This window comes from Anas acuta, chromosome 3, assembly GCF_963932015.1.
Source record: "Anas acuta chromosome 3, bAnaAcu1.1, whole genome shotgun sequence".
NCBI classification, from domain to species: Eukaryota; Metazoa; Chordata; class Aves; order Anseriformes; family Anatidae; genus Anas; species Anas acuta.
In genome coordinates, this window is record NC_088981.1 from 2,162,888 (window position 1) to 2,177,536 (window position 14,649).

The window sequence follows — 14,649 nt, forward strand, 5'->3', positions numbered from 1 at the left end:
TCTGTTTCAGCAGGCAGTGATCTTCAGCATTCCTGCCCGCTGCGTTAGGGAGGTTCTGTAATGTGGGGAGAGGAAAGTGTTTTCTGCAGTGAGTTCCTTCCCCAGGGCAGCCACCTCCGGTCCCTCTGGGCCAAAGCCTTGCTGTAAATGTGGCCTCCTGCCCCTCTCTCCTTCCTCCTCTGACTCACAAGCGAGGCAGCGAGCAGGGTCAGTGGCGCTCAAGGAGGTGGCAGGATAATGCTCGTCACAACAGCTCAGCACTGATAAATCTTTCCTCTGGGTCACAGGCGAAGGGAGCTGTGGCAGATTGTTGGGTTAGTAGTCAGACACGCTGGCACAAGCTGATCCTGAGGTGTTGCTTTTTTTGTCTCTTTCTTACATTCATAACTATGAGTGTGTTAAATTGGTGGAGAGAATGAAAGAGCGACAACAGGAAATTCAGAGAAGAGGGGGGATTAGATAAATTTTGCCATTCAGGCTTCTGGGACATCCTGCTCTTCTACAGCTCACCTTGGAGGAGATTAAAGCTGATCTTCCTGTAAGAGCTTCGAAGCCCCAGCACTGTCTGGGCTAATTTCCCTGGGGACACCAGAGGAAACACATTTGGATAGGCTGCATGTCAGGAGCTTTCTGTCTGCTCACCGAGCGTGCCAGCAGGTCTTGTCACGGACTGCAGACGTCTGTGAACCTTCGGCAGGGAGAGACGCTGCGTCAGCCCAGGCATTTGCAGTGTCTGGGAAGCACACCAGCAGTCGGTGCTCTTCTGCCTTCTCTTATTCCTCTGGCAGACTTACGAGAGTTGTGTCTCTGCGTTTCTCTCAGCAAGGCCTGCTTTTCATTGCAGGTTTTCTGGGAGCTGATGGCAGAAACAGCATTTTGTGGTATGGGTGCAGGAGATGGGATGAAACCTCACTAGCTCTGCTGGTGTTAACAACTGACTCATGGTTTCCTGGACAAACAAATACCCCAAATGCCAGTGTGAGGCACCATTTTAGCAAATTATTGTATTATCTTTTTAAATCTACCTCTGCCCTGAAGACACCAACTTGCAGTGACTATAGTGGTTTCAAAAACCAGATTTTAATAGTCACCCGTAAAACGCTTCATTTGCACTTCTGTCTTATCAAAAGGAGTATAACAGCATTTTGAAGGTCAGAAATGAGGGTTTTATCCTGACAGCCACTGGCTGTGTCTCAGTGACCCCATCTGTTAGTAGAGATGATGCTACTTTTCTTTGGGAACCACTTTTAAATCCTTGGAAGACTTAATGCTGTGACTGGGTAAAAGCAAGCAATAAAAGACAAGCACTGCAGTTTTCAGAGTGAAGCAGCTGTACTTCCCCCTAGAAAGGCAGGAATAAACACACTTATTTCAGCTTGCATAGTAATCTTTGATATAAAGGACAATTTAAAGGACAATTTAAAAATGGCTTGTGAGTTCTGAATGGATTTGTTGTCCTGCATCCCGAATCTGCAGTGGTGAATTGGCAAGTCTGGCCTGTGCTCTGTTACTCGTTTTGTAAGAGTGCTTCCTCGGCACGACAGCGTGTATCATCCAAGTGGCGTTCTAGGAAAAAAGCTTAGATTTGTTTTGACATTTTCCTCTTTGGCAGACAACTTTAAATATGCAGTAAACTAATCTTTTTGCAAATGCTGTAAACATTACTGATAGTGTGGTATGTTTTTTTTTTCATCCACACCTAGGGAACAGATAAAGCAGTCAGACTCAGCCTAGGAGGAAATCTGGTACTGGCTGCTATGATCGTTTTCGCATTCCATTTGCCCTTGGCAAATAAGCTATTTTTAAAGTATTGATTTTTCTCCAGTGTTGATCTGGGAATTGTTCTCAGTGTCTTTGTATTTGAATAAAATCAGAACACAATCAGTCTTGGATTTTAGGTAATGTGAAAAAGAGTATCTCAAGTACCACAAACCTTGCTGGAGACTGGACAAATAAATGTATTTAAATGTTTATGTAATCTCTGTAGAGAAAAGACTGTAGGGAAAAGGTACAAACATGGTGAGATTTAATGGTCCCAAACCATCTTTATTCTTAAGGCTTTTAATACAGATGGAACTACAGAATTTCCGCTCAGTGTTTCACTGAAAGATTTACCTTAGGGCTCTGCTTAATTCTGGAGAATGACTTGTGCATGCCACCCCATTAGTGTGTACTTGTGCAATGTCCTGAGGAAACCCGCAAGGCTCCACAGGGGTGTGGTGATGACATTCAAGTCCTGTCCTGAGTAGCAAGTGCATTGTGTAATGTTGAAAGGGAAAAACAGCGCGAAAGTACATTGTGACCAAAAAGCAGGACACATGCCCGTTTCTCTTCCTGTTGAGCTGGATGAGACCCGTTTGATTTTGCTCATGATGGAGTTGATTCCTTTCTGTTTAGGTTGGAGGTTATTTATATGATGTTATTTAACTGTTAAAGGGGTGGATCCTTAACTGAATCCTGAATAAAAGCAGTCCCTGAATCTCATGCAGCTCTTCTGTAGTGGACATCTCTGTATCCTTGGTCCAGAGGCATTTGGATACTTTGCACTATTCCCTACTGCAAATGTCCTGAACACCTGTGTATCTATCTTCCTTTCCAGCTCTCACTCTGGATCAATGAAAAGATGCTTACAGCCCAGGATATGTCCTATGATGAGGCAAGGAACCTGCACAGCAAATGGCTGAAGCATCAGGCATTTATGGCAGAACTTGCATCCAACAAAGAATGGCTGGAGAAGATTGAAAAGGTAACTAAAGAATGTCCCAAAACCACCCTCATCTTTGTCAAAGATGGTTATGAACAAAGAGAAGATCTGTTCCTCTGCAGGAACTGGTCCTTGAATTGTACATTCAGCTAAGTCAAAAGGAGATTTTCTTACTGTAGAGTAACTATCTCCTTGTGTCTCCATCTAACCCTTCATTCCACATCAATCTTAAGTATTTTTACATAAGACACATTCACAGAACACTTAATGGCTAAGTTGCCAGTTTTGTTTTCTTTGTCTAATCATTCTTACATGTTAGGAAGAAGGCTTAACCTATTTTTCATACCCAAAGGCTGAAAAGGGCAAATGTTGTGATTCGAGGTAATGAAGGAAAAGTACTTCCTAGGAAATAACTGAACGTAGGTGAATTCAGACACCTGTGCTGCCGTGCTGGTTTTTATTCTTTCAGGACTATAATCAGGCAGCTTTTCCACATACCAACTTAATGCATGAGGTAAAGTACAGCCAGTTTTGTGATTAATTAATAGATTCACAGCTCTTTTCACCAACTTACTGTGAAGGCCTTTATAAGCTGTGATCTGTACTTTTCCCCCCATTTCTTGTGTGCAACTTTGGAAAACTAAGGAGGAAAATTAAACTGCTTTTAGCTCTGACAGTGGGGTTTCTGTTCAGTGTAAGTTAGCTTAATTGCTTATTTCCTTTCCTACTTTGGCACTCTGTATTCCATTAGAGTTTTTTCTGTGATCTGCAAATAGCAATACCCTTTAATGGTGTAATTAGAAGTCTGCTCTTAGTACTGGATGTGCTTTTTTAGTGATGCTAGTACATCCTCATTCTTTGCCTCTGAAAAATCAGATTGCAGCAAAGAAGTACCAAAGTTGCGTCTTGAGTCAGAGCTGGCAATCACTGTTAATATAATGGGGGTCAGTGCTATTGAATGTTCTGTGTTGTGAGTAGTGTTCACATCCAAGATTTATCTATTGTCAGCACCACGTAGGTGCAGAGGTAGAAGTATAATTAGAGGTAAAGAAAATATTTCCAAAGCTAATACAGTCTTTGTAGAGACAAAAAGATATTTCAAGTCCAGGTGCTCTGCTGCTGCTAGGTACAGGTGTCCTGCTTTCCAAGGAAGAACATTCTCTGATACTAGCACGAACCCATGGTGATTGCTGTAACCCATCAACACACCTCTCTCAAGTCACACAGATAAGTTTTGGTGCCATAAGCTCCATCATTATGCTGGGTCTTCACCACTCCCTGGTGAGATGTCACACGGCGTGGAGCAGCCCGCTCTGCTCCAGTCCCAGCAGCATCCCCAGGAGCCCCCACAAAGGAACGTGAGTAGGGGGGAGGAGAAATGAGGCATTGACTGACCTTCCCAATTGCCAAGAAACTAAGAAACTCTCATCCTGGCAACAGAGATATGTAGGAGCTGTTGTTCTGGAAAGAGTCATTGGATAATTGGAGATAGTGGTTGATGTTGCCAGCAGATGAGGAATCCTGAGTGCTTGCTAATTGGAATAATTTCAGTAACGGTCTGTTAGTGTTCCTGAGGAGGTGCCATTTTGGTTGTTCTTTGCTTTGCAGGAGGGAATGCAGCTCATTGCAGAGAAACCAGAGACTGAAGCTGTAGTGAAAGAAAAGCTGACAGGTCTCCATCAAATGTGGGAAGAGCTCGAATCCACTACCCAGACCAAGGCTCAGCGTCTCTTTGATGCAAACAAGGCAGAGCTTTTTACCCAGAGCTGTGCTGATTTGGATAAGTGGCTGAACGGTTTGGAGAGTCAAATTCAGTCGGACGACTATGGAAAGGATCTCACCAGTGTCAACATCCTGTTGAAGAAGCAGCAGGTAAATGGAGCACAGGTTACAGAGTGGGCAGAGAGCAGATATCTGCACTCAAAGGAACGGATGGGAGATCCTTTCAGTTTAGAAAAGCTTTTATTTGCTGTTCTTTCTTCTTGTTGTTCCATGTATCTTTAAGAAACAGCAAAAACACATCCAGAAACGAATTGACCATAAATTTATTGATGCAGTTGCTCCCTTGTACTTCCTTCTCTCCCCATGTTAGCATCTTTTCTGTCTCTTGGGGTAGTTCCCCAGTCACTAGTCCCTCCTCTCTGAACCTGGCTGCCTGCCCTTGTTTCAAACTTGTCCAGTACTGGTCGGTCCCTGGTTTGCTGCTCTAAGGACAGCAAGGAAGCAGTAAGGACAGGAGGGAGCAGTGAAGCTCTCGTGCAATTAGCTGTGCTCTGAAATTTTTCGGAGTAACTTGTGAATGCCCGATAGAAGCAACTTAACTCTGCTCTATTGGCCAAATTCACCATTTGCGCAAGCAGGTGTAATGGGGTCATCAGGGGGTGGCTGCAGCTGTGAAGGAATGGATCTGTGTTTAAACCTTGTTCTTTGCAACGTGAGTGTTACGATAATTATTAATTACTAATCAGCATCTGTTCTTCCTTCTGACATAGCTATTGACGTACCCTAGTCACATAAACTGCTTTTACCCTACTTCTCAAGTTCTTTTGCCATGTTTGTGTTTAGATGCTAGAGAATCAAATGGATGTTCGTAAGAAGGAGATAGAGGAACTGCAAAGCCAGGCACGGGCTTTAAGTCAGGAAGGAAAGAGCACAGATGAAGTAGATGGAAAACGCCTTACTGTAGAAAAGAAATTTTTGGAGTTGCTCGAACCTTTGAATGAAAGAAAGGCAAACCTGCTGGCCTCCAAAGAAATCCACCAGTTTAACCGGGATGTGGAAGATGAAATTGTGAGTACAAAAGAAATCTCATTCCCTAGATACTAGGAAAATCTCACACCTATCACAGAGCTTGGAAGAAGCCTTTCAATCACATCTCTCAGTAGCATCGTAGAGTAAAGCTGCTTTTTGTATCTCATGCACACCAGCCTCTGTCTGATGTCCTAGCTGTATCCGGTGTTGCTCCAAATCAGATGTGCTCTTTTTCTTTTGCAGTTGTGGGTTGGAGAGAGAATGCCTATAGCAACATCTACTGATCATGGACACAACCTCCAGACTGTGCAGCTACTGATAAAGAAAAATCAGGTAAGCAGGTGCTGTCAGAGCTCTCTCCCTGTTATTTCTCTTTAACACTGACTAATTCAGGAAAGAAAAGCCTGGAGCAAAATCATGGGTGCATCGGTCAGGATGTGCTATGGGGAGGTGGGGTGACCACAGCTGGGGGCGGCAGTGTGTTCCAGGATGCTCATGGAGGACAGAACCCCAGTTTATCCACTTGAGCTGATGTGTTTTGTTGCCCCTCTAGAGTTGAAATCCCTGAGCAGCATTTTTCTTTGTTGGGTGCAGTGTCTCATAAGACTGCTTTTCTCCTGTTAGACCCTTCAGAAAGAAATCCAAGGACATCAGCCTCGTATTGATGATATTTTTGAGAGGAGTCAAAATATTATCACAGACAGTAGCCCTAATGCTGAAGCCATTCAGCAGAGACTTGCAGACTTGAAGCAGCTGTGGAGCCTTCTAATTGAGGAGACAGAGAAACGCCACAAGCGCCTAGAGGAGTCTCACAGAGCACAGCAGTATTACTTTGATGCTGCTGAGGCCGAAGCCTGGATGAGTGAGCAGGAGCTCTACATGATGTCAGAAGAGAAAGCCAAGGTGAGCAGCTCCACAGCAACACTAGCTTGATTTTAATTGTTTAGCTCAAGGGGGGTAGGTGACATAATTTAATATGTCGCTAACGTAATGGTAACATAAACAAATCTAATTCCCTTCTAAAAGCACAAGTGATCATCTCTTCTATCTGTTATGACATCTTGGGTAGTGTGGAGGATAGATCTTGCTGTATGGAAGCTGCCTCAGAGTGTGGATGGCAACTGTGTGTTCTCCTTTGCTGCAAAGCCAGATGTGCTAATGCAGTCCTGTTAGGGCAACACTTCCAGCAGTGCGGAACCGCTGGGAACAGCACGGTGCGCCTGTCTGTGAAGTAGGCCTGGTGGTCACTCAGTGGAAGCCACTAGTTGTCGGCTGCAGGCCTGTCTTTACTCCCAGCACAGTGAAACCTGAACAGCATCAGACCATACCAAACTAGTTGAACATTTATTTTTCAGTAGTTTGGCAAGTATGTGTTAGTATGCTGTATCTTATTTGTTATTTACAAAACCACAGCACCTTCATTAACCTGATAAAATCAAACTCAGCTTTGTATCAGTATAACACTCATGGGTGTTCAGTCGTCAGTTAGCAAGGATTTGTTTTCTTTTTTATATCTAAGCAATGCAAATGAAAAGGACTATTAACATCAGCAGCTCATCATGAAAAATACGTTAATGAAAAGGCTTATTGACAATACCATGTAACACTGAGAGTTGTTTTCTTTCTTAATCATAACAACACATAAAAAGTTTTGATTGGAATTTCTCCAGGCACTTTGGTGGAGAATCCTTTGGCATGAGCTAGTTAAGTTTTCTTGTCTTTATCCAGTCAGTAGCCGAAAAGCCTAACAAGCAGTGTGCCTAAAACTGTTCATTTTTCTGAGCCCTGTGTAGTCAGCAGTGTGTAAACACACAACAAGCTTCATAGAAGAGGAAATTCAACATGCTTAGTGCGCAGCTGATGTAATCTTGTTCTGTATCTCAGAGGGGTTGTTGTATTCACGCTTTTTTACTCATCATTTTGCTTTCTGTGGGTACCATTTACTGTGAACTCAACCGTCAATTTACAGTCATCAGGAGCTGGGAGCAGTCCTTTATAAATCTTCCTGGTTACTGCTCTTTGATAATGCACCAAGATGAACTTGCTATGTGGGGTCTTGCCCTGGAGTAGGAGAATGGATTGTCATTTTCTGTCACCATTACAGGATGAACAGAGTGCAGTATCCATGTTGAAGAAGCACCAGATTTTGGAACAGGCTGTAGAAGACTATGCTGAGACTGTGCACCAGCTTTCAAAGACCAGCAGAACTTTGGTGGCAGATAATCACCCTGAAAGGTATTAACTGCTGTTTTTAATTGTATCACAAGTTCTTTTAGTAGTTCAGTCACTTCACTAGCTTGTTCTTACACACAAAGACTGCAGTAAAGAGAAAATAACTCAGGAGTTTGTACAGAGGAAGCTGAGTTCAGTTTCATTAGAGATGCATATTGGACCACACTGATTTGGCCAGAGACAGGATTTTAGGAGAACCAGGATTCTGGGTGCAGTTTTCTGCCCTGAGCAAGGTCAGTATGTGCAGCTCCTGACTTCTGGATAGCGCTGTGCACCTTCAATAAATGCTCCTTGTGCCCTTTATACAGACTAGCAGTGTCAGATCTGCCAACACTGCTGAGCTGTACAGAGGTATACCAATCCTGAGAGACAAAGATCCTTATTTGTTCTTTCAGACAACTTTATGTCCAGACCATCGGGTGACAGTTATTTATCCTTCTGTCTTAGGGCAGTGCTCCCTGAGATCTACTCCTGTGAGATTTCTGTAGAAATTCAGACTTGAATCTCAGATTCATAGTATGAGATTCGTACTTGTATCTCATACTTTAAACATAGGCATAGTAGCATCTTGATTTTGGTTAATTTATCTCAACTTTCTCAAACAGGTTTCCCTGTGAGAGAATTCAGGAAGCATAAGAGCTGTTTCATTGTAAGAGCTGCAGCTAAGCAAACAGAATTCTCCATAGGATTTGACTGTGGGGATGACTTGATGATGAGGCTGATTTGTGTAACTGCTCTACCTTTGCAGATAGGAAGGTAGAACAATCTTAGGCAAGATACTCTTTGCCCCTGGTGGAAGATGGTTATTTAACTCAAAAGCACTCTCTTGTGGTCATCGTAATTTCTGATGAGAGTGGATTTCCTGGCTGAGCCCACTGCAATAACATAATTGACTTCATATGGCAGAGGGAAGGCAATTTGACAGGGCTATGTGGCTCAGACAAAATATATGGAAAGATAATGGCAACAGAAACATTAATCACGTTTGGAAACGCTGAGCTTTAGAGTGAGGAAAAAAAACACATCAGTGCTTCTGAACTTTGAAGCAGAATTTAAATAAAAATGAAATGCTTCTTGCCTCAGCAGCTCAAATCCTTCCTGTCATTATGGGAGAAGGCTCTGGTATGATCTGTGGTCAAACAAAAGGAAGTCATGGTTCCCAGCATCACTCTCTAAAGTCAGCGGGGGTACAGGTACAGGGCAGAAGAGATTTCCAGCTAGTGCAGCCAGCTATCCCAGCAGAAAGCTGGTTAAGGGTGTCTGAGCCAAATTCCTGCATACGGCAGGCACACATTCTGGTGATTACATATCCCAAACGTGATTTTTATTCTTTGAAGTTTTTTTCAGTCTACTCATATTATTTGTAAAAAAGACAGGGAGGACTTGATGCTCTTTGTTTTTTTTTCAGTGAGCGTATCAGCATGCGCCAGTCCAAAGTGGATAAGCTATATGCAGGCCTGAAGGATCTAGCTGAAGAGAGAAGAGGCAAACTGGATGAGAGACACAGGCTCTTCCAGCTTAACCGAGAGGTGGATGACCTGGAGCAGTGGATTGCTGAAAGGGAGGTGGTGGCAGGATCCCATGAGCTGGGACAGGACTATGAGCATGTAACGGTAAGGTCTTCAGATGTGGCTGCAGATTGACCTTTTTCTGGAGGCTGCACACAAGTAGATGATTCACATAAATGGGTGGTTGGTTTGACTGGTTTGCTCAGATCACTTTGCAAATACAGCCTTGCATGAATCCGTTTCTCCGTGTTTCAGATGCTACAGGAGCGATTCCGGGAATTTGCCCGAGACACTGGAAACATTGGACAGGAACGTGTTGATACTGTTAACCACATGGCAGACGAACTCATCAATTCTGGACATTCGGATGCTGCAACAATTGCAGAGTGGAAGGATGGTCTTAATGAGGCCTGGGCTGATCTCCTGGAGCTCATTGACACGAGAACACAAATTCTAGCAGCCTCTTATGAACTGCACAAATTTTACCATGATGCCAAGGAAATCTTAGGACGCATTCAAGACAAACACAAGAAACTGCCAGAAGAACTTGGTAGAGACCAAAACACAGTGGAAACACTACAGAGAATGCACACTACATTTGAACACGATATCCAGGCGCTCGGTACCCAGGTGTGTAGCAAGTGAACAACACGGTCTGTGGCTGAAGAGTGCTTCCACTGCTCTTGCCCCCACTGTGGCTGGGAGACAGAGTGCTGGCAGCTGCTTGCCAAGTGTATTCCTATGGGTATAAGTTCCTAAGGATCATTTACTTATCTGTTTTTCTGCTTCTCTGTTCTTGCATTAGGTTAATTAGTTTCCTTAAAACAGAAATCAGTGGATTTCTGAATACACAGATAATTGCCTGTTGAACTTTATTCTATCTTGGAATAAAGTCATTCCCTTGGCTGGAGAAGAATTCATAAATGCAGAGGAATTCTGAATTGATTTGAAGTAAAGCAAAAAGTTGTGAGGTCTCCTACCAGTCCTAGGAATACAGTATGGATAGGGAGGTGTGAGGATAACACACCAGTTCCCCAGAGAAGTTTTTTCTGATTTCCCCAAGCAGCAGCATCATTAGTAGGACACTGCATGGCAGATATGGTAGGAAAATAGTTTACATTCAAAGAAAAATAATCATTTGACTTCAGATAGTGTCTCTTCAGGCAACTTCTGAAAGACAATGAACAGATACTAAGTCTGTCAAGAATTTTTAATATACCAGAGGTAAGATGAAATGCAGGTTTCGGGTTTTTCTGTTCTTAATGTTTTTCTTGAGTAGAATTTATATTAATTGTGCTGAAAGCCACCTTACGTTTGCTTGCTCTTTATGCCAGCAGAAGGAATGTGTAAGGGATGTGTAAGCTTGTTAAAAAAAAACCTTTAGATATCTCCTCTGTTAGGCACTTTTTGCTTTCTGAGAGGCAAAGCCAGTCTGTAGACCTACCGAGAGGCTTTCTGTCTTGGTTATGGGTTTAGGCTTTCTGACTTGAATATTGCTTTTTATAATGCATCCTAATAGCAATCTGAGGGGATTTGTCCAGGCTAAGGTCTTTAAAAGCAGCCAAACTTGATCTAATTCTTTATCTTCTGAAGCCAAGGTAAGTTAAATAGAAGAAGGCAGCTGTTCATACAGCACACATGGGATTCTAAATTAAAAAAAGAAAACAAAAAACACCAATTTTCAACTGCCAAAATGAGAATTCTGGAAAGGAACAAGTTGCTTAAGGAATGGAGGAATTACGACTAGCTGCATTTATCTCAGTAGGTCAGAAAAGAAAGCTTTTATGACTGAACTGCCTGCCAGATCTTGATTATGTTGCAATTTACATAGTTGTTTACACTAGAATAAAGAGGGTGTAGCAACCATTTGATTTTTCAAGAGTTTTGCTTGAGGAAGCTGTAGATTTTATACATTAAATGGGAGACATTCACAAAACACCAATCCCAGTCTCTCAAAAAGGTAATTAGAATCAAGACCTAAATGAGGGAATAGGTAATCATAGCACTGAGCTATGTCGAAAGCACTTAGGATAGTTCTGGGGTGAAACTGCTAGAGTACCACCACAGATCAGCGTGGTAGTGGCAGGATCTGTGTGCCTGTAGCTAGAACACCGTTTAATTTCATAATCAAACCTTTCTAAAATAATAAAATGATTAGGAAAAGACCCAATACAGCGTTTCTTGGCTCAGAAAATATGTGATACAGACAAGAAATAGCATTTGATGTTCCAAGAGAGCATTTGTAAGGAAAAGAGATTCCTAATAATAGAAGGATCTTTGAATTTCTAAATTTCTACTGTTTGAAGTCATTATCTACATTTTTGAAAAACCATCTCTATGTCAGCTAGAATAATGGTTTTGATATGGGAGTTCCTGAGAGGTATTCTCTCACTTGTGTGGGAGGAAGAAAATTTGATGATGAAAATGGTCCCCTTTTGCCCTGGAATTAAACAGTCACTTTATATTGCCATCCAGTTTTATACGAGGCTTAGGCAGTGGCAAATCTTCAGGGTCCTTTGACCCACTGACTTCTCTAAGAAACATTCTTGTAGAGATATACTGACTGAATAACAGAATAAACCTTTCTAGTATTGACAGACCACATATATTGACAATTAATATTGACAATGACTTCAGAAAGCCATTCCAATTTTGAATTAGCAGCTAAAATGCCCCCATACTTGATACTCAAAAATACCCAAATGTTGATTCATTTATCTCTTACAAACACATGCCAGGTAAGACAGCTGCAGGAGGATGCTGCACGCCTTCAGGCTGCCTATGCTGGGGACAAAGCTGATGACATCCAGAAGAGAGAAAATGAGGTCCTAGAAGCCTGGAAGGCACTGTTGGATGCCTGCGAGGGCCGCAGGGTTAGACTGGTGGACACAGGAGACAAATTCCGTTTCTTCAGCATGGTTCGGGATCTCATGCTTTGGATGGAAGATGTTATCCGGCAGATCGAAGCCCAGGAAAAGCCAAGGTAATATGAAATACCTTTTGTAGTATCATGCAGAAGATAAGGCTGCAGGTCAGCTGAGGAACATCTGTAACACTCAGTGTTGTTGAGCCAGAAATTGAAAGAGTGGCTGAAAAAATGGGATGGTGTTGTGGCAGCTTGCTCTTATGCTGCCCAGCAGAGGCTGGGGGCTGCTGAAGTAATGGCAATTTCCCACACATTTCTTTATCTGACCCCCGATTGACAATACAATGGTGCCGTCCCTCTGGAAGGGCTGCTGACAGTCCCTGTTTCCTGAACTACAAAGACGACCAAGGAATTAAATTTTGTATCATACCATTCTGGGTTAGATTTATTTATTTTTTAATGTAGCAGCTGTTAAATTTTAAAGACATGTTTCTGAACCATGGATTGACTATTTTAGGGATGTTTCCTCTGTTGAACTGCTAATGAACAATCACCAGGGGATCAAAGCAGAAATCGATGCCCGAAATGACAGCTTTACTACCTGTATTGAGCTCGGCAAATCTCTTCTGGCAAGAAAACACTACGCATCAGAGGAGGTATTGTACTTACTGAACGGGTAACAACTGCAGTGCAGCTGGCCTATAGATTCCTTTTCAGCTAGAGAAACTTGCATTGTGTAATTTATGGATTAATAAGGTGCATTTTTATAATGACATGCATTACTTCAGGGACTATTGCAGTTACTTGCTATTGTGAAATTAGTGTAAGATTTAATGCTGTGGATTCACATCAGGGAGCAGAGATGACACCAAAGTTTAAAGTATCCCTGTCAGTCCAGGAAATGCAAAGAAGCTGTTGCATTCAGTCTGCAGAGAGCTGTCTCTGGGATGGCTGTGCTTGGAAAGGTGATTTCTTAGAGCAAGAGCAGAGACAACTGAGAGGCATCCTGAATTTTGCTGAGGGCAGCTGGAATGCTTATGAAGAGGCCTGCTAGGGGAAGGAGTGGGAAAAAGTTCACAGGGAGTAAATCGAGGGAATATTACAAGAGAAATGTACTTGACTGCCTAAGGCCTTGATTTATTTTCTGATTTGACTAGGCCAAAGGATAGAGGCTCAACCCTTGTTTCTTCCTGTCTCCCTTTTGCAGAGGGAGGATAGCCAAATGTCGTAAGACTGCCCACTTGGGGAGGTGATGTTTTCTGTGCTTGTGTTACACATAAGTGCTGTGGAACAGCTTCAGAGTAACATTTCCTCAGGAACTGGAAGATTTTGCTAGCCAGTATTCACCCTGTGAATGATATAGTGCTTATGTTGGCATGTCATTGTTAGCACAAGTAGCTTCAGGTAGCACAGGTAGCACATTTATATATGCACATCTAGAAATAAAAAAAAGTGGAAGATACACTGTATGGTTGTACCATTAGATTTGTTTGTCCATTATACTCCTTTGATCAAATTAATGTTAGTACTGTAGTTCTTAACAGACACTGTATGCTTATGCAAACGTAGTGTTTTAATGTAAATGTCATATTTATTTGTATTTCAAAGGAAAAATATGAATACAATGGCTTTTTTTTTTTAAGTCATTCCTGACAATCCAGCACAATGTATCCTGTCAGTAAATGCCAGTGCCTTTTGCTTGTGATACCAGCTTACACAGTGTGGTGAGGTGACCGTGCTGTCTAATGCTTATGTAACAGTCCTGCATTCTCCTCTTAAATCCAGATCAAGGAAAAGCTACTGCAGCTGACAGAGAAAAGAAAAGAAATGATTGACAAATGGGAAGACAGATGGGAGTGGCTGAGACTGAGTAAGGATGTCCTCGCATTTTTCTTGGCAGGGCCATATCTAACTCTCTTCACTGTGTCTTTCTGAGCACTTAAAAACCTTGAAACTCCTTTTTTATTTTTTTCATCACTTGAAAGTGTTTTTGTACTGTACTAACTGAAAAATTCACATCTGTTAATTGTAAAATAACTGAGAACTTGAAACAAAGAAACCTGCCCTAAAGGTCTTACTCTGTATAACCGAAACTGGAGCTAGGTGAAACAGATGCACCAGGTTTTGCAGGTGTCACATTCCAACTGTTTTTCTACAAAGGATGTACTGACAAAAAATATGGGGAAGTAAAGCTTTGTTATCCTACACATGTAACATACCAGCATTGTCTGAGAGGCCAGGTTAATGAGTTTATTGACAAAAGATGCACTTTTAAATGTTAGAGCATTTTCCAGTTTTTACACCAGAAACAACACAGTTCAGATACTCTACCAAGGTTTTCTGTAACTCATATGGACTGAAGGCTTTGCAGCAGACAGTTACCAACACATGCACTTTGAGCATCTCAAAATGTACAGCACAGTGTAATCATTTTGTGGAGTTCTGGGCTGCTCTGTGTACTTTATTCATTCTTTCTGAGTCTCAGCAGGCTTTAAGAAAAAGAATCACGAGTGTCTGTCCCTGAGTTTGGGTGGTTGAACCATATTCTTCATCAAAATTGTTGCAGTCTCATTCACAAAAGCTGTGAA

At 42.2% G+C, this 14,649-nt stretch overlaps 1 protein-coding gene across 6 annotated transcripts in view; it reads left to right on the forward strand.

The window, feature by feature from the left end:
* The window catches only part of SPTBN1 (spectrin beta, non-erythrocytic 1), a 138,136-nt gene that overhangs the window by 109,266 nt on the left and 14,221 nt on the right, over positions 1–14,649 (forward strand). For all 6 annotated transcript variants that reach the window (XM_068675237.1, XM_068675236.1, XM_068675235.1 and 3 more), the window contains 11 exons: positions 2,600–2,746; positions 4,313–4,576; positions 5,270–5,494; positions 5,699–5,788; positions 6,080–6,358; positions 7,560–7,690; positions 9,096–9,300; positions 9,451–9,825; positions 11,934–12,178; positions 12,579–12,717; positions 13,847–13,931. In XM_068675237.1, coding sequence (XP_068531338.1) covers positions 2,600–2,746; positions 4,313–4,576; positions 5,270–5,494; positions 5,699–5,788; positions 6,080–6,358; positions 7,560–7,690; positions 9,096–9,300; positions 9,451–9,825; positions 11,934–12,178; positions 12,579–12,717; positions 13,847–13,931 — 2,185 coding nt within the window. The remainder of the gene's footprint in view (positions 1–2,599; positions 2,747–4,312; positions 4,577–5,269; positions 5,495–5,698; positions 5,789–6,079; positions 6,359–7,559; positions 7,691–9,095; positions 9,301–9,450; positions 9,826–11,933; positions 12,179–12,578; positions 12,718–13,846; positions 13,932–14,649) is intronic.